General features: G+C 36.1%; 1 protein-coding gene across 5 annotated transcripts in view; it reads right to left on the bottom strand.

The window, feature by feature from the left end:
- The window catches only part of Bili (FERM domain-containing protein 8 Bili), a 360,304-nt gene that overhangs the window by 76,248 nt on the left and 264,006 nt on the right, over positions 1–20,050 (bottom strand). For all 5 annotated transcript variants that reach the window (XR_016548904.1, XM_090398633.1, XM_090398635.1 and 2 more), the window contains one exon: positions 17,895–18,024. Coding sequence is in view for 4 of the 5 variants with exons in the window: in XM_090398633.1 (XP_090254759.1) it covers positions 17,895–18,024 (130 nt within the window). In the remaining variant the exon portion in view is untranslated. The remainder of the gene's footprint in view (positions 1–17,894; positions 18,025–20,050) is intronic.

The following is a 20,050-nucleotide window of genomic DNA, read 5'->3' as shown; positions in this document are numbered from 1 at the left end:
GATATCTTTAGGAGACCTCAAGAGGCTGCAAATAGTTTGGATTGGTTTAAAAGTTACACTGATGCTGTGAACCTTGAAAAGAGATGCTACTTTAATTGATAGACTGCCAACATACAGAATTCTGTTGTTAACTGCAGAAAGTCAATTTGTTAGCATGAATTTATTTTTCTTATGTGGTTTTTCAGCATTTAGTCTAATTTTTGATGTTTATTAAGCTCTGATGAAGCTGCCATTTCTATTTTAGGTGACAAAACTAGTAGGTGTATTAATAAACTATAACACTTTTTATGAATGTTAGTCAAGTGAGTTTTAATTTTTCGTCCTACTAGTTTCGTCGATTTTTGCTATCGGCATCTTCAGGGATACAATTGGTAAGCGATATGAAGGTAACAGACTAGGTTTTAACTGACAGTTCTAATTCATACAAAATCAGTATTATGCAGGACAATGCGCATGTCTTGAGGACATGATTTATTTGTTACGAGACATAATGTAATTGGCGTGAAAGTTCATTTCTTTGATGTTTAGTGATCTAATTAAAGTTTTCCAAATTTCCTGTAGGATTAGACCTTGATTCTTATTTAGATTTCGTGTTGAATGGGCGACCATAGCAGTCTCCTTGAAGGGGTTCTGGAATGGTAGTTCTCTTCTATATAGGGCATACGACTATTATCCCACTCAATAAGATGGTTGCCAGAGGCAAAGTGGGAAGCAAGGCCTGAAATATCTTGTCTTTTGTTTCTAACATTCCTAACATGTGCTCCTTCTGTCTCGTTTCAAAGCTTCTAGAGGTCTGACCAACATAATTAACACCACAGGAGCAAGGTATATTATATACTCCAGAGTACTTGTAGAAAGAATGAGGGTCTTTCGGTGATCTTAAAAATTTCCGAATAGTACTGACCAGTTTGAATGCTACTCTAATATTGTGTGGTTTAAGAAAGATAGCCAATTTTTTGGAAATGCTGCTGACAAATGGAATTGTTATAGTACTGATGTATTGGGTGTCATCACGTTGTCTTTGTGGTATATCCGAAAAGAGAATCTTGTTGCAGAGTCTTTTAGGATAACCATTTAAGGATAGCTCTCTGGATATTGTAGTTAATTCTTTTTGTAAGTCATCCTGGTCTGTGGTGTACTGTATAGCTCTTTTCTTAAGCATATGGATAATGCTAAGTTTCTGGGATATATGATGTGACGAATTGAAATGGAGGTAACGTCCAGTATTCGTAAATTTTCTGTACACAGAAAGGTTGATACTGCTATTGGTTTGTTTCTTTATTAGGATGTCTAGGAATGGAAGTTTTTCATCTTTTTCAATTTCTATTGTTAATTTGATGGTATGGTGGAAACTATTGATTTGGTTGAGTTAATCCATTAGTTCTTCTTTCGTATGGTTCCAAATGATAAAGATGTCATCTACATATCTGTACCAAGTTTTCAGTTTTGGGGTAATTGATGATTACACGTGATGACACCTATTACATCAGTACTATAACTATTCCATTTGTCAGCAGCATTTCCAAAAAATTGGCTATCCTAAAACCACACAATATCAGAGTAGCATTCAAGCCGGTCAATACTATTCGTAAATTTTTAAGATCACTGAAAGACCCTCATCCTTTCTGCAAGTACTCTGGAGTATATAATATACCTTGCTCCTCTGGTGTTAGTTACGTTGGTCAGACCTCTAGAAGCTTCAAAACGAGACAGAAGGAGCACATGTTAGAAATGTTAGAAACAACAGACAAGATATTTCAGGCCGCCTTTCTTCCCACTTTGCCTCTACCAACCATCTTATTGAGTGGGATAAGAGTCATATGCCCTATATAGAAGAGAACTACCATTCCAGAACCTTCAAGGAGGCTGCTATGATCGCCTGTTCAACAAGAAACCTAAATAAAAATCAAGGTCCAATCCTACCAGAAATTTGGAAAACTTTAATTAGATCACTAAACATTAAAGAAATGAACTTTCACGCCAAGTACATTATGTTTCGTAACAAATAAATCATGTTCCCGAGAAACGCGCATTGTCTCACACAATACTAATTTTGTATGAATTAGAACTGTCAGTTAAAACCTAGTCTGTTATCTTCATATCGCTTACCAATTGTATCCCTGAAGATGACGATAGCAAAAATTGGTGAAACTAGTAGGATGAAAAATTAAAACTCACTTGACTAACATTCATAAAAAGTGTTATAGTTTATTATACAAGTAGTCAAGAAAAGAAAATCACACTAGAAGGTGTATTTTTAATATTTCAACAATGAATAAATTTCTTTGTTGTTGCAGAATGCTTTTCAGTCATAAAACATTTCCTTTAAATATGAAGAGTCTACTGGAAGACATTAAAAGACAAGTTTGTTATTATCATCATCAAATATCTGCAATGTACCCTCAAGGGGTGTACAGGATATGATAGTACTACATGAAAAATTTACATCATTACTAACTTCCTATCTACAATTTTCCTCCAAATCAGTCTGTTACTTGTCAAGACTCCAACATTATCAGATCTTATATTTCTATCGTCTAAGGCACTTTGTACTATATCAATCCACCTATATCTTGGTCTTCCTCTGGATCGTTTTTATAATCTTTCCTCACCCATTCTGTTTAAGTGACCATACCACCTGAGATTAGCTCTGCTAACGCATGCCTGAATGCCAACAATGTCACATTCTTTCCTAATATTCACGTTTTTAATATGATATTGCCATTGATGCCATCTGTTCACGCCTCTAATCTTTCCCAGGACTCTCATATCTGCAGTCTCTAGTCTTTGGTCAAGTGTTTTACTTCTGGCCCAGCTCTCAGATCCATAAGTTAAAACTGGTTTGAACACTGTCTTGTATACAGCTAATTTAGTGTTCTGACTAATTTCTCTCTTATTCCATATGAATTTATTCAATTGACTTCCCAGCTTTGTTGATTCTGTTGTCTATTTCCATATTTAATTTACCATCTTCACTAAAAATCGTGCCTAAGTAGCTGAAATATTTTACTTGTTCCACAGGTTCTCCATTCACAACACAGTTGACATTTTCAATGATTTTGCCTATTTTCATTGTCTTTGTCTTTTTATTGCTGACCTTCATACCATATCTATTACAACAGTTATTCAATTTAGTCAGAGAATCTTGCAGAGTTGTAGCGGATTTATTTAGAAGTATAACATGGTCCGCATAAAGAAAAGAGTTGACATTAACATCTCCAATTTTGATATCATGTTTAACACCACTTTCCTTAATAATGTGATCCATATAGATAATGAATAACAGAGGTGATAATGTACATCCTTGTCTCACACCAGATTTAACATTAAACCATCTTCCTGTACTTCCTTCAATTCTAACTGCTGACTTACAACTCAAATAAAGACTAAGTATTGCTTGATATAATGCCCCATTGACACCATACAACTGTAGTGTATTGAATAGCTTCTCTCTTAGCACCTTGTCATATGCCTTTTCCACATTGAAAAACTTAAATACAGATCTTCATTATATTCCCATGATTTCTCCACTATTTGTTGTAAAGTGAAGATCTGATCCTGACAGCCTCTATTTGACCTGAATCCAGCTTGTTCTTCACCAAGCTTTTCTTCCACATTTCTTCTCAACCGTTTCTCAAGTATACTTGCATATATCTTACCAGGAACACTAAGTACAGATATACCTCTGTAATTCTCACATTCAGTTTTATTTCCCTTTTTATATATGGGTACAATGAGAGCTCTACTCCAATAGTCTGATATTCGTCCGTCTGTCCAGGCATTCTGAACTATGAAGTGGAGCCACTGCAAGACTTTTATGTCACCATACTTCAGCATTTCTGGTCGAATATCATCTACTCCTGCTGCCTTTCCACATTTCAAGCCTTTGATGGCTTTTTCTCTTCAAGTATGGATATATATTCCTGACTGCATGCCTGATCAGTGTTTTTTATCACTGTGCTGTCATCACTGCTTGTTTCATTTAGCAAATTTTCAAAGTAATTACTCCATACTTCAAGGATATCTTTTTCTCCCATTTTCATGTCACCTTTATCATCTCTAACTCCTTTTACAGCACTCTTTCCTCCATTCCTAATCTTCTTCAACAACCTCCAGAATATTTTGCCACCTTCTTGATATTTATTTTCTATGTTCTTGCCAAAGTCCTCCCATGACTTTTGTTTAGCTAGTTTTACACACTGTTTAGCTTTTTTACATTTGTCTCTGTATTCTCGCAGAGCACAAGCTGACTTATTTGCCAGGAACTTTTGATATGCTTTCTTCTTTTCCTTCACTGCCTCTTTAACTTCTTGTGTCCACCATGGAGTCTTGATATTCTATCCTTGCAGACAAACTCACCACATGCCTCTCTGGCTGAATCAATCAGGGTTTTCTTGAAGGCTTGCCACTGAATCTCCAAGGTTTGGTTCCTGTTCTCAAACTCTTTCATTTTTTCTTCAATAATCTTTGTATATGTTAGTCTACAGTTCACATCTGAGAGCTGCTCAACTTTTATTCGCTTTAATACTTTCTTACATGTCATTCTTTTCAACATGAAATTCAATTTTATCCTGCTCAAGACTAAATAGTGATCACTTCCAATTTCAAATCCTCTGTACATTCTGTTGTCCTGCACCAGGGAGAAAACATCACTATCAACAATAACATAGTCAATGAGACTTTTCTTATTCCTTGCCTCTTCTCTCCATGTGAATTTGTGCACATTTTTATGTTGGAACATGGTGTTAGTAATAACCAGTCCATGTCCTGAGCAAAAATCCAACAAGTATTTGCCATTATTATTAGCTTTGCTCTTTTCTCCAAATTTTCCCAAAACATTTTTGTATGCCTGACAATCACTTCCTACTCTGCTATTTAGATCCTTAACAAGGACCAACTTTTCCTTTTTCATTGTGTCAGTAGTTTTCTCTAGAGCCTCAAAAAATTCCTCCACTTCTACCTTAGTAGAACCTTCTGTGGGACCATAGGCACAAATGAGTCTCATTGTCCAGTTCCTCATTCTGATATTTGCCCAAATCACTCTACTTGACACTGTCCGCCATTCAAGAAGATGAGCCTCGTATTTTGTGTTGAATACTATGGCTACTCCTTCTTTTCCTTGATTATCATTGCCTGAATATAACATTTTGTATTTATTGCTCAGAAAGATCTCACCAGTTTTTGTCTTTTTTTGTTTCAGTCACCCCTATTATGTCGATCTGGTACTTATCTAATTCCTCCGCTAGCTCCATTTCTTTGCCATTCAGGCTTCTTATGTTGATAGTACCAATCTTTAACTCGGGTGATGTTGTGTTGGGGTGTGTTTTCAGATTTCAGTTTGTTATTATGAAAATCTAAAATGGAAAAAGGCTTTGATCATTAACCATCTAATACTTGTTAATAAATACAGAGACAATATCATCCCTAAGTTTGTGTACATTAAAGAATGTGTGATGTCAGTTACAGCAAAAGCAATTTATTACCAAGCTTTGTTAGCCTTCTAATGTGAACTTATTTGTCATACTAAGTCTGTTATCAACAAACTAGATTCACATGTATCAATCAACATTTCATTTTAGCCAATGAGTTAGATAGAGTTTCTTGAAACAATTTCTGCAATATAGGTTAAAATTTTTCCACTTGGTTATACCATAAATTAAAGATGCCAAGAAATTATGGATAACTTGTATATATATATAGACTAATGACTTCACATGACTTGCATTAGTATCCCATAATGCAAAGCACATATCCTTATGTGCAAATAATTATTTGCACAAAAATTAAAAAAGCACTGATATTGAGCCAATAACTATATTGCTGATATTATAAATTAAACATTCAAAGAAATAATATTCTTGGTTTAATCCTTTATCCAAGTGTAAGCAAAGTTTGCATGTGAAGTAACTTCACAACTGGGAAACTCATATATAGAAGCTAATGACTTCACATCACTTGCCATAGTATCCCATAATGCAAAACACATATCCTTACAGACATGTATAATGCTATGCATTATGGGAAGGGTCTGGTTCCCACTGATGAGACCTCAATAAAGGTCAAAACTAGTCTGAGTAGTGACTCATCTCTGACAGTCCTAGATGTGTTCTGACTCAGTGGAGATCAGACGTTAATAATAATAAAACATTTGAATAAAATATCATGTTCCATTAATGAAAAATATTTCTGCTATTTGAAAAATAAAAGTCTGAAATTATTTTCAGTAATAAATAAATTTATTTCTAGGAATGATATGATGTGAGATTTTTGCCATTTTTTTTAGACTCGTGTTTCCAAAATGATATTTATTTATATCTCTCGTTAACAAATATAATAAACTAAATGTGAAGCAAAAAAAGTTACCAGTTCTTTTAAACGGTTAAAGTCATGTGGTCTCAAAGTCATCATTCGTTTACAGTTAACGTGTGTAGAGGCTTAAGTGCTGTGAGGACATCATGCTGGAGGCTTAATGGATTTTTTTTACAACACTCAAAAAGAATTAAAATAGAATTTAATACTTCCTATATTTCATCCTAGTCACTAGGACATCTACGGGGATTACAAAAACAATTAATGTAACATATACACAAATAACAAACAATACTAAGCCCAACCACGTGGGTGACACTAAAGTCCTATCTAGGTAGAGCGCCCTCTAAGGGCAGTAGTAGGTGGCCTGGAATGTAAGGTGGGAACTCTGGTGATGAGTGTTTCCCAAATCTTCGGAAGCTTAATGCAACCATATTTATTGAGATTTGGTTGGTTTTTGAGAGCTGCTGCTGCTTCTAAGAAAAGTCTCTCTTTCTTGAATTTGCTGTGGTGGAGCATGGTGGTTTTCTTCCATGATACCCTGTGGGTGGTGTCCAAAACATGGTCAGCCAAGCCTGAATGGCCATAGTTGTGTTTGAAGATGTAAGACTTGTGTTCCTCTAGACGGATGGATGCTGATCTGCCTGTCTGTCCAAAGTACGCCAGCTTACAGGAACAGGGTACTTTGTAAACTCCAGGCAGAGAGAGAGGAGGGAGCTGATCTTTCGTAGAACGGATAAGGGTAGCAAGTTTGCAGTGGGGCTTATATGCTGTGTGTAGGTTGTACTGTTTTAGTATCTTGGCTATTTTTTCGGATGTGCCACGGATGTAGGGTATGGTGATGGCATTTTTAAAATCTTGTTGACGAGAAGGATGGGGAATGGGGGAGGAGTTGATTATTTTTTTGATACTGTGATCGCTGTAGCCATTGGAGAGGAAAGTGCTGTGTATGTGGTTAAGCTCAGTAGTGAGGGCAGTTCCACTGGAACAAAGATTGTGGGCTCTCTTGGTAAGAGTTTTAATAATGCCATATTGTTGAGAGGGGTGGTGGTGGGAGAGTTTGTGAATGTATCTGCCTGTGTGTGTGGGTTTTCTGTATACGGTGAAGGTTAGTGTATCATTAGGCAGGCGTGTGACTAAGGTGTCTAGGAAGGGTAAACAATTGTTCTTTTCCTTTTCCATAGCGAACTGGATTCTTGGATGTAGACTATTGAGATGACTGAGGAAGGAGTCTAACGTGTCTGGGCCACGAGGCCAAATAGAGAACACATCATCTACATATCTTAGCCAGATAGAAGGTTTGAGTGGGGCTGAGTCTATGACTCGTTTTTCAAAATCTTCCATATAGAAATTGGCAAGGGGGGGGGGTGAGAGGGGGGAACCCATGGCAGTTCCCTCTATCTGCTTGTAGATTTTGTTGTTCCAAGAGAAATACCCAGAGTTAATGGCAAAGGAAAAGAGATCTAAGATGTCAGAGGGAAAAACGTTTTCTAAGAGAGATAAGGTGTCAATTAAGGGAATATTGGTAAACAAAGAGGAGATATCAGGTTTACAGTTAATCTATTCATAGTCCTACGATAAAGAGGTTAAAAGATCCGAGTAAAATAAATTTTATCATGTTAATTGCATGACAGAAAGACAGAAAATTGCCAGTGATATTATCCTTGAACAATCTGAACAATAGCTGGCACATTTCACTTCTTTTATTAGGTCGGATGTTAAGGAAACTAACGATTAGTATTTTCGGATGTACAAGGAGATATTCATCATCATCACGAACCATTGGTGTCTGATGCCACCTTCACTATCTTCTTCCACCTTTCTTTGTCCAGTGCACAGTGTCAGTTTCTGTACACCCATTCCACACAAGTCCTTATGTCATCTATCCATTCTCTGTATTTGTCTACCTCTTCTGTTTTCTTCTTCTTCTCTTCCGTCTAAGATGGGTTGAATCTTCTCTTGAGCAGGATCTTCCAGTCTTCTCTATACCTTGCTGTTCGAAAAAGTTCCTTATATGTTCTGCATCCCGATATGTTCTTTATTAATTTCAGTCAGGTAATTCTTGGTCTTCCAGGTCTTCTTTTTTCAGTTGGAAAAGTATTGATTAGGACATTAGGAAGTCTGTCTGCATCCATGCATACAGTGTGTCCAAACCATCTCAGTTGTTGTTTTCTAATTTTTTCTATTATTGTCTTTTTATACAATAGTTCTGACTGTGATGTTTGTTTTCTTTTCTATCCAACTTGTTCTATTAATTTTTCTTCATCATCATCATCATCAAATTCCTGCTATGTACCCTCAAGGGTTGTACAGGATATGATACTACTACATGAAAAATTTACATCATTATTAATTTCCTATCTACAATTTTCCTCCAAATCAGTCTGTTACTTGTCAAGACTAAAATTAAAAATGATGGTACAACATGACAAAATTTATTTTTCTTAAGCATTTCATTTCGAATGCCAGCAGTTTTTTCTCCTCTCTTTTTTTAACTGTCCACGCTTCTGCTCCATAGATGACTGTTGGTATAATTATTGCTTCATATAATTTGATTTTGGCTTGTTTAGATATCTTGTTTATTTTCCAGATTTTCTGTAATTTTCCCATGGTGGTCCATCCTATCGCTATTCTGTGTTTGATTGTTTCGAATTCATCTATTGTTTCTGTTAGTTTTGATCCAAGGTATATGAAGTTGTCCACTTGTTCTATTTGTTCTCCGTTTAGGGTGGCTGAGATGGTAGTTCTGTTCCTCCCTACTTTCATCACTTTTGTCTTTTGTATATTTATTGTCATGTCATATGTTTTACAGGTTTCGTTTAGCTTATTGATCAACTTTTGTAGTTCATTTGGGGTTCTTGCAAGAAGGACGAGATCATCTGCATATTTGATATTATTTATGTTTAAACCATTGACATTGATTCCCGGCTCATTGTCTATTGCTTTCTTTACAACTTCTTCTAGATATATGTTGAATAGGCATGGCGATAATGGGCATCCTTGCATTACTCCTTTTAGGATCTCTATGGGTTCTGTTGTGAGTGTGTCCTTTTTAATTATTGCATTTGTCGTAGAGTAATATTTTATCAGAAACTGTATTATATATTTGTCTATTGCTTTATCTAGTAGAATTTTAAGAAGGATTTCTCTGTTGATGTTATCAAAAGCTTGTTTAAAGTCCACAAAACAACAATATAGTTCTTTATGGTCTTCCCAGCTGAGATCTGCTAGTTGGTGCAATGTGAAAATTTGGTCTATTGTTTAATAGTTTCCTCGGAAACCAGCTTGTTCTATGCCTATCATTTCTTCGTAGGTGTTTTTAATCTATTTTGTATAATTCTTATGAATATTTTATAGGTGTGAGGGAGTAAATTGATTGGTCTATAATTTCTGCAATCTCTTTTGTCTCCTTTCTTGTATATTGGGAAGATCTTTCCAGTTCTCCAGTCACCCGGGATCTCTCCTGTTTGTAGTATTTTGTTGAATAGGATTGTTAAATATTCTATTGATATGCTGCCTCCATATGACCACAATTCAGTAGGGATAGTATCAATGCCTGGTGCTTTATTGTTTTTCATCTGTTTTATTGCGTATCTAACTTCTTCTTGTAAAATTTTTGGGTGATCATTATTTTCTTCTATTGTTGGCATTGTAGTTTTGTTTCCTTGGTGGAAGATAGTCTTAAAATGGTTTGACCAGATTTTTCTTATATATTCAATATTCCCGGTTTCAGTCATCTTGTTGTTTATCATTGTTACTGCTTTTGCTGAGAATTCCTTTGTAATTTCTCTTACAGTATCATGGAAGACTTTTAGGTTGTTTTGTTGGTATGCTTCTTGACATTTCTTAGCTTTTTCTTCTAACCATTTTTTTTTGCCTTTTTTGCATAGGTTATCAAACTTTATTTTTTAGTGCTCTGTATTTTTCTCTATTCTCTTCATTGTTTTGTTGGTTTACAAGTATCTTGGCCTCTCTTTTCTCTTCTATGGTAGCTATGATTTCTTGGGTTATCCACTGTTTGTTTATTTTGGGTTTGGAACCTAGAGTGTCTTTTGCAATTGATAACAGTTTCTTTTCCTTCTTTCCAGTATTTTCCACTGTTCTGGAAGATGGAGGGTTTTAATTTCAAGCACATCTGTTCTAAAAATCGACTTCTGCTTGAGCTATCTTTTAGTTTTGATAGGTTGATGTTTTCTTCTTTTCTGATATTATTTTTCCTGTTGAATTTAATCTTCACTTTGGCAGTTAATATTTCGTGGTCAGTGTCAAAATCAAAACTTCTTAATGTTCGTACATTATTTACTGATCTTTTCCATTGTTTGTTTATGATGATATAATTCATGCAGTTCTTTATATTACCATCTGGGGATGTCCATGTATATTTATTATTAGGGCGTTGATAGAACAATGTGTTTGTAATTATTAGATCATCTGCTTTACAGAAGTGTAGTAATTGTTCTCCTCTGTTGTTAAGCTCTCCATATCCAAATTTCCCCATCACATCTTTTTTGTCTGCTGTGAACTGTCCTATTTTAGCATTAAAATCTCCCATCACTATCATGAGTTCTCTATTTTTGGGATTATCTATTTCCTATTGTAGTTCTTCATAGAAATTTTCTATTTCTTCCTCTGAATGGTTACTGTCTGGTGCATATATTTGGATTATTTTAATTGTTTGATCTTTTTCTTTTGCTTGAAGTTTGGCTGTTATTATTCTAGGAGACACTGGGTTTATTTCTGTTTTATACCATCCATAAATGTCTTTATCTTCCGGTCCTCACTCATCCTACAGATGCGTCCAAATAATTGCAGCTTCCGTTTTATAATCTTCTGCATTAGATTCTCCTTTGGTTGTATCTTCCAATAGAGCTCTTCATTTGTGATTTTCTGTATCCATCCTATTCTTAGAATCTTCCTGTAACAAGTTCTTTCAAATGCCAAAATTCTTTTTCTTAATTCCTGATTTATTACCCATGTTTCAGATCCATACAGTACACCTAAAGATGCATGTTTCCAGTACTCTTAGTTTTGTTTGCAGGCTGATCACTTTACTGTTACAGATGTTATCCATGGCCTTCAGATTTGTTCTTCCTTTTGCAATCCTGATCTTTATTTCTTTTTTACAGTCCAAATCATATGCCATTTTATTTCCCAGATATGTGAACTGTTCTACATTTTCTATATCAATTCCATCCACTTGTATCTTTTTTTTCATGTTCTTCTCACCAAATACCATTGTCTTCATTTTTTCCAAGTATATAACAAATCTAAATCTCTTCCCTTCCTCATTTAATAGTTTTGGTGATATTGGTTCCCCTTTTCTAGTGCCTCTGCTTGCTCTAAACAATTTCCCCAAATCATCACCTATTCTAACTGCTGCAACTGCATTCGGATAAACATCTTTTAATATAGCTATTAGTTTGCTATCAATTCCATAGAATTCTAGGACTGCTAATGTCACTTTCTGCTCAGTACTGTCAAATGCCTTCCAAAAATCAACAAAGTATCTATGTTAAGTTTAAGGGAGATGGTAAATCCCGTATTATTGTACAGCCGGGTACGAAACTAGGATCAAAATCCATCGAATCCTAGAGTTTCATGCCGAAAAAACTATTGACAAGCTCAAGTGTAAGTAATCACTTGGGAAGTACAACACCAGGGCAACTCCCAGCAAAGGTGGAGCAAGCTCTGTCACTGTCCTTAATATTCTCTCATAATGTAAAATGCAGCTCCTAGGAGATGTATTACTGTTTTACATTATGAGAAGAGGTCACTACCCAGACCGGTTTCAACCCTTTTTGAGGTCTCATCAACGAGTAGGTAGACCTAGAATATCAAGGTTTTAAGTGACCCGAATTTACATATACCTCTACTAACGAATTGCCAAAATAGTGTACTTATATATTGTTATTACTACTATAACAAGCCAAAAGGCTATTTTACCAGCGACATAAGTTAAGTTTAAGGGAGATGGTAAATCCCGTATTATTGTACAGCCGGGTACGAAACTCGGATCAAAATCCATCGAATCCTAGAGTTTCATGCCGAAAAAACTATCGGTGAGCCCAAGTGTAAGTAATCACTTGGGAAGTACAACACCAGGGCAACTCACAGCATAGGTGGTGCAAGCTCCGTCACTGTCCTTAATATTCTCTCATAATGAAAATGCAGCTCCTAGGAGATGTATTACTGTTTTACATTATGAGAAGAGGTCACTACCCAGACCAGTTTCAACCCTTTTTGAGGTCTCATCAATGAGTAGGTAGACCTGGAATATCAAGGTTTTAAGTGAACCGAACTTACATATACCTCTACTAACGAATTGCCAAAATGGTGTACTTATATATTGTTATTACTACTATAACAAGCCAAAAGGCTATTTTACCAGCGACATAAGTTAAGTTTAAGGGAGATGGTAAATCCCGTGTTATTGTACAGCCGGGTACGAAACTCGGATCAAAATCCATCGAATCCTAGAGTTTCATGCCGAAAAAACTATCGGTGAGCCCAAGTGTAAGTAATCACTTGGGAAGTACAACACCAGGGCAACTCACAGCATAGATGGTGCAAGCTCCGTCACTGTCCTTAATATTCTCTCATAATGAAAATGCAGCTCCTAGGAGATGTATTACTGTTTTACATTATGAGAAGAGGTCACTACCCAGACCAGTTTCAACCCTTTTTGAGGTCTCATCAATGAGTAGGTAGACCTGGAATATCAAGGTTTTAAGTGAACCGAACTTACATATACCTCTACTAACGAATTGCCAAAATGGTGTACTTATATATTGTTATTACTACTATAACAAGCCAAAAGGCTATTTTACCAGCGACATAAGTTAAGTTTAAGGGAGATGGTAAATCCCGTGTTATTGTACAGCCGGGTACTAAACTCGGATCAAAATCCATCGAATCCTAGAGTTTCATGCCGAAAAAACTATCGGTGAGCCCAAGTGTAAGTAATCACTTGGGAAGTACAACACCAGGGCAACTCACAGCATAGGTGGTGCAAGCTCCGTCACTGCCCTTAATATTCTCTCATAATGAAAATGCAGCTCCTAGGAGATGAGATGATGAGACCTCAAAAAGGGTTGAAACCGGTCTGGGTGGTGACCTCTTCTCATAATGTAAAACAGTAATACATCACCTAGGAGCTGTGTTTTACATTATGAGAGAATATTAAGGACAATGACGGAGCTTGCTCCACCTTTGCTGCGAGTTGCCCTGGTGTTGTACTACTTCCCAAGTGATTACTTACACTTGGGCTCGCCAATAGTTTTTTCGGCATGAAACTCTAGGATTCGATGGATTTCAATCCGAGTTTCGTACCCGGCTGTACAATAATACGCGATTTACCATCTCCCTTAAACTTAACTTATGTCACCGGTAAAATAGCCTTTTGGCTTGTTACAGTAGTAATAACAATATATAAGTACACCATTTTGGCAATTTGTTAGTAGAGGTATATGTAAGTTCGGGTCACTTAAAACCTTGATATTCCAGGTCTACCTACTCATTGATGAGACCTCAAAAAGGGTTGAAACCGCTCTGGGTAGTGACCTCTTCTCATAATGTAAAACATCTCCTAGGAGCTGCGTTTTACATTATGAGAGAATATTAAGGACAGTGACGGATCTTGCTCCACCTTTGTTGCGAGTTGCCCTGGTGTTGTACTTCCCGAGTGATTACTTACACTTGGGCTCGCCGATAGTTTTTTTCGGCATGAAACTCTAGGATCCGATGGATTTCGATCCGAGTTTCGTACCCAGCTGTATGATAATACGGGATTTACCATCTCCCTTCAACTTAACTTATGTCGCCGGTAAAATAGCCTTTTGGCTTGTTATAAAGTATCTATGTTTTTGTTTTTCCTCCTAACTTTCTCTGCAATTAACTGCATTGTCAAAATCTGTTGAATTGTAGTTCTATCTTTCCTAAATCCTGCTTGCTCATTTGCAAGGTATGCTTACAATTGTGTTCTCAATCTTTCTGTCAATATCATCATCACTTTACCAAGGTGACTTGTCAAGGCAATCGTTCTATAATTTTTACATTCTAGCTGATTTCCTTTCTTGTAGAATGTCACTAATATCAATTTCCCCCACTCCTGTGGCATTTTCCCTTCTTTCCATATCATATTACATAGTTGGTGTATTTCTGTAACCATATTTTTGCCACCATATTTAATCATTTCTCCAGTGATGTTATCATTACCAGGACTCTCGTTGTGTTTTAGTCGTCCTATTGCTTTTCCCACCTCTCCTCTTAAAATGTCCATATCATACTCATTACCTGGTGGTGATATCTGCTTCAATTCTTCAGTCAGTTTCCCAATGTTATCTAAATCTAGTTTTTCTCCATATAACTCACTACAATTTTATTTTTATTCATCAATACTTTGACTTTTTCATCTTTAATTGTGTTTAATCTGTTTTGGTTGCCACCATCTATTAATGGTTCTAATCATTTTGTACATCTCTCTTGTTTTATGCTCTCCATAGTACTGTTCTATATTATTGCATTGGGCTTAACCATTTCATATTATCCATTCTGACTGCTTTTTTCACCTCATTACACACTTTCTTTTATATTGCTCCTCTATTTGTTCTAATGAATCCCTTCTTTTCTCCTGTACTAACTTCAGTGTTTCTTGTCTAATCCATTTTTTCTTGATCTTCTCTTCTTCTTCTGGTACTGTTTCTTCAACTGCATCTTCTATTGCCTTCATTACTCTTTTCACTCTTAGAGTCTAATTTTTTTCATTGTCCACACTTTTAAGTTTCTCCTCTAACACTGTTCTGTACCATCTTCCTATTTCTGCTTCACTTATTCTAGCTCTCTTCGTTTCTGATGGTGGGGTTTATATTTTCTTTTTTAATTTCAACTTGATGTTCACAATCACTAAACTTTGATCCGAGTCTATATCCGCTCCTTAAAAAGTTCGACACTGCTGTACTGATGTCATCCATCTTCTTTTAATCGTAATGATAACAATCACGTTCTTGGTTTTCCCATCATTTGATCACCACATCCATTTTATACACTCCTTTCGCTGGAATCTTGTGGTCCACAGCAAATTCTAAGATTTTTTCACCTCGATCATTTCTTTCTCCGAAACCATACTTTCCCATGACTCTTTCCCAACCATCATCATCTATTCTGACTTTGGCATTCTAATCTCCTTCAATAATTACTACATCTTGCTTTGGTATTGTTTCTATTGTCTCTCTCAGATCTTTGTAAAATAAGTCCATTGCATCTCTGCCAATCCTAGTATATAACACTGATATCTCTTCATTTCAACACGAAGTAATTCTAATTTTCCTGACATCCAAAGTATCCGCACATTCCATGTTCCTACTGATAATAGTTCTGTTAGTTTCAGTTTCCTTTCCATAAGGAGATATTGTATAAAATGAATGCCTGTAGAGTATCTCTTGGAATAAAGTCATACATCACTAATCAAAAATGTTATTATATATCACATAAAATCAAAGCAGATATTTTGTAGTTAATTAACATAGCCATATGCCACCTCTGAAATCATCTTCACTGAAAACATACACATAAAATAACAGTGTCACAGTTATTCCAATACACAGTGAAGTTACATTTGTTAAGCAGATTTTGCTTTTTTTTTTTTTTTAATAGTAATTTTCACCAGCTGTAGGTTTATTTTATACTAATTTGAGTGAGGAAACACCCTCCCCACTCTCTTATCTGAATCCATCATTTGTAGAGTTGCATCACTCATAACTTTCAAATTTTCATTTGATAACAGTTTTGATGAAAATGCCTTGCATTCATTTAGTGGTTTGTAGTTTCTACAGATTGTGATTTTTTGATGAATTGTTTTCTCAGTTAATTGTTCTTTGATTACGAGGGTTGTTTGAAAAGTTTAATAAATTTCCAATAGATGGCAACACGATTTGTTCGTTCATACCAGTGTCGGCACTGGTATGAACTGGTATGAATCATCTTTTTCATGACCCCTGGCAAAATTTTAACCACGTGCGATGCGTAGTTCTCATTTGGCAAACATTTAAAATAACCGTGTGTTCACATTTTTCATAAAAATGGAGAAAAATGAGTTTCGTGCAGTGATAAAACACTTTTATTTGAAGAAGTGGATGGCATGCAGATCAAAGCCGAGTTACATGCAGTTCATGGGGACTCTGCACGCATTAAAGACTATTTATTTCTTGATAAATGAGTTTAAATGTGGTCATAAGTCCATCGAAGATGAAGAGTGCTCTGGATGCCCGACCGAGGTCACTATGAAGGAAACGATTGACAAAATCCATGGTAGAGTTATGAAAGACCGCCAATTGAAAGTGCGTGAGATTGCTGAGATTGTAGGCATCTCAACTGAATGGGTATATAATATCCTGCATAAAAAATTGCACATGAATTTGCAGGATTTTTTCATTGATTCGTAACTGTACACGAAACTTGGATCCACCACTACACACCTGAGTCCAAGAAGCAGTCAAAACAGTGGACAATGCCTGGTGAAAGAGCACCAAAAAAAGTGAAGACCGTTTTGTCAGCTGGGAAGGTGATGGCCACTGTTTTTTGGGATTCCCAAGGAATTATCATGATAGACTATTTGGAAAAGGGTAAGAAAATAACAGGAGTCTATTATACGTCATTGTTGGGCCATTTAAAAGAAGAACTGAAGAAAAATGGCCAGATTGGCACATTTTTCTTCAGTTGAGATGCAAAAAATTGCTCTTTCATCAAGACAATGCACCAACCACATTGGCCATCACAATGGCAAAATTGAGGTTTGAAATGATTCCACATCTACTGTATTCTCTGGACTTGGCCCCGTGTGACTTCTTCTTCTCAAACTTAAAAATTTGGCTCGGTAGGAAAATATTTTCTTCAAACGAGGATGTCATCAAGGCTGTCAATGACTATTTTGCACAATTTGACAAATCCTACTTTTTAGATGGGAAGAATAAATTGGCCACTCGCTGGACCACATAGACTCGATGGAGACTATGTTGAGAAATAAAGATGATTTTTTCCAAAAAAAATGTTTAACTTAAAATGTGTTCAAACAACCCTCGTAATTGATTATTTCATTAATTCTTTTTTTCAGCAAATTGTTTTTCAGTTAACTGCCGTTTGATGAACTATTTTCTGTATACCATGGTCTTACATATTAACAAATAACTACAAATGGAAAACTACATGACCAAGCTGGTCAATTAAGTGGTTAGCACATCTCTTCTCCCACCATTCAAAGGTTTATAAAAGGGATGTTCCTTTTCAAGATACTTAGCTATTCTATTGAACAGATATTTTTGAATAACATGCACTAGTAAAGTATGAATTTTTTTGATAAACTTCCTTTTCACATTATTTGTGTTTTTCACAAAGTTATGTATTAGGGTTAATCTAATCCTCACAATAAAAAAAAAAATTTTTTTTTTTAAATTAAATAAATAAAAATACAGTCTCTAAGTACCAGTTCATTATGCTATAATAATTAGTGAAGTTAGATCTGGCTCCTAAAAAAAATTGTTTTAAATTTATTTATCAAAGTATATAATGATCAAATCAATTTTAATACTCACGGATTCATCGCAATTTATGATATGTATTCCTTCTCTGTTGATTGCAACCCATATACGTATATCAGGATGACCAATTAAAGCTGCAAGACCTTTAACAGGTTTCTCAATTTGACCAGGAAAAAAAGCACTTCTATATGTAAAAAGCAAAACAAAAGCCAGCAAGATATGTAAAAGACAAATTTGTATTATTTAATAACAATGCCAACTATGATCAACTCTCATTAGTGCATCTGGAATAATTTGTTATAGCAGAAGGTATAGAAAAATTTTTCTGTTCTTTAGATTAATCATGATGCTATAGGGTTTTGTTATTTTAACTATACACATGTAGTATAGTGACTTGGAAAATAAATAAGAACACTGGCATGCAAGATAAATCAGAAAAGAAAAGTAGGATAGCAAACAGTTACCTATTCAATAAACACACATACAAAAAAAAAAAGTTTAATAATTTATGACGGTAGCAAGGTTCCCCCCCCCCCCCCCTCAAAAATTTGGCTTTTCTTCTTCTTATTATTATTATTCAGGCCTCCATGGAGTCAAAAGACTCATCGTGGGAGGTCCTTTCTAAGAAACACAAGTCTATCAAGACTCATCGAGGGAGGTCTCTCCTAGGAAACACAAAGTCTATCATAGCACTCCTTAAATGCATTGACTGTTCTCGCTCTCACCACTCCATCAGGCAATGCATTCCATGGTTCAACCATCCTCCATGCAAAGAAACCATTCCTCACCTTCTTTCTCACAGTTTCCTTTCGTAACTTCCAGGGATGGCCCCCTTGTCATAACTCCTTCCTGCTGTTCAACCAAGCAAAAGAACTCTCCAGTGTCAACCCTGTAACCACCTCTCAACAGTTTAAAAGTCTCAATCATATCACCCCTCCTTCTTCTATCCACTCTGCAGTCCACACTCCCTCAGCCGATCCTCATAACTAACATTGTACAGTCCCGACACAATCTTTGTTATCCACCTTTGTACCCTTTCCACATTTAATTTATCCCCTTCAAATCCTGGGGACCAGATCTGAGAACAATAGTCTAAGTGTGGTCTGATCGGAGTCTTATACAATGGAATGATAACCATTTTATCTCTGCAGGGCAGTGTCCTTCTCATTATTGCAGCAATCCTCTGCATTCCCTTCACTACCTTTGCAATATGTCCCCTAAATTTCAGGTTTCAATCAATCATCAAACCCAGATCTCTTGTCTCTCCTACTTCCTCCAGTTTAACTCCTCCCATAGAGTATGCAGCGTCCCATCGATGTGTCCCAAACCTCAAGACCCTACATTTTGCTGCATTAAACTGACATACCCATTCATTTGCCCATCTATCTAGTTTATTCAAATCCTCTTGCAGGGCTACCACATCTGCACTATTACTAATAACCCTTCCCAGCTTCGCATCATCCACAAACAACCGAATATCCCCTTGCAATCCATGGACAATGTTATTGATATAAAGGTTAAACCATATAGGTCCCAGTATTGAGTCCTGTGGAACCCCACTTGTAACCTTCTGCTCTTTGATATTGCTCCACCATACACAACTCTCTGATACCTATCAGACAGCCAATCCTGAATCCAGTTGACCAATCTAATATCCAGAACCTAGAGTCAGAAGGATAAATCATGTAAGAGTTCAATGGAAAAAAGCTTCATTAAACAGGAGTTGAACATAAAGAAAATGTTGTGGATGATTATAAAGAAAAAGGTGATCAGCAGGCCCATGAGCAGTATAAGATGCAGGCAAGAAGGGTGACCAGTATGGTAAGGAAGGCTAAAGCTAATTATGAGAGAAAGCTAGCTGATGAGGCCAAAAGAAATCCTAAAGAGTTCTTTTGCTATGTGGCAAATAAAAAGAGGAATGACTATGGGTGTACCATCTAGGTGGTGACACTGCACCAGATGTCACACTGACTGAGAGAAGAATAGAACTTGGAGACATAGAGCTGCTTAAAATATTGTCAGAAAGAAACTCAATATGGACACAGCCATGGGCAATACTGGGTGGATGGATAGAAGTATAATACTCTATAAGGGACAACATGGTTTTGTGAAGGATAGGTCTTGCCTTACTTACTTTTTATACTCAAGTAACAATAGCGTTGGAAGAGAAATGGCAATTCAGTGACATTGCTAGACTTTGCAAAAGCATT

This window comes from Typopeltis vanoorti, chromosome 10 (genome assembly GCF_054136105.1).
Source record: "Typopeltis vanoorti isolate ZY-2024b chromosome 10, IOZ_Tvanoo_1.0, whole genome shotgun sequence".
NCBI classification, from domain to species: Eukaryota; Metazoa; Arthropoda; class Arachnida; order Uropygi; family Thelyphonidae; genus Typopeltis; species Typopeltis vanoorti.
This window is presented reverse-complemented; position numbering and strand designations above follow the sequence as displayed.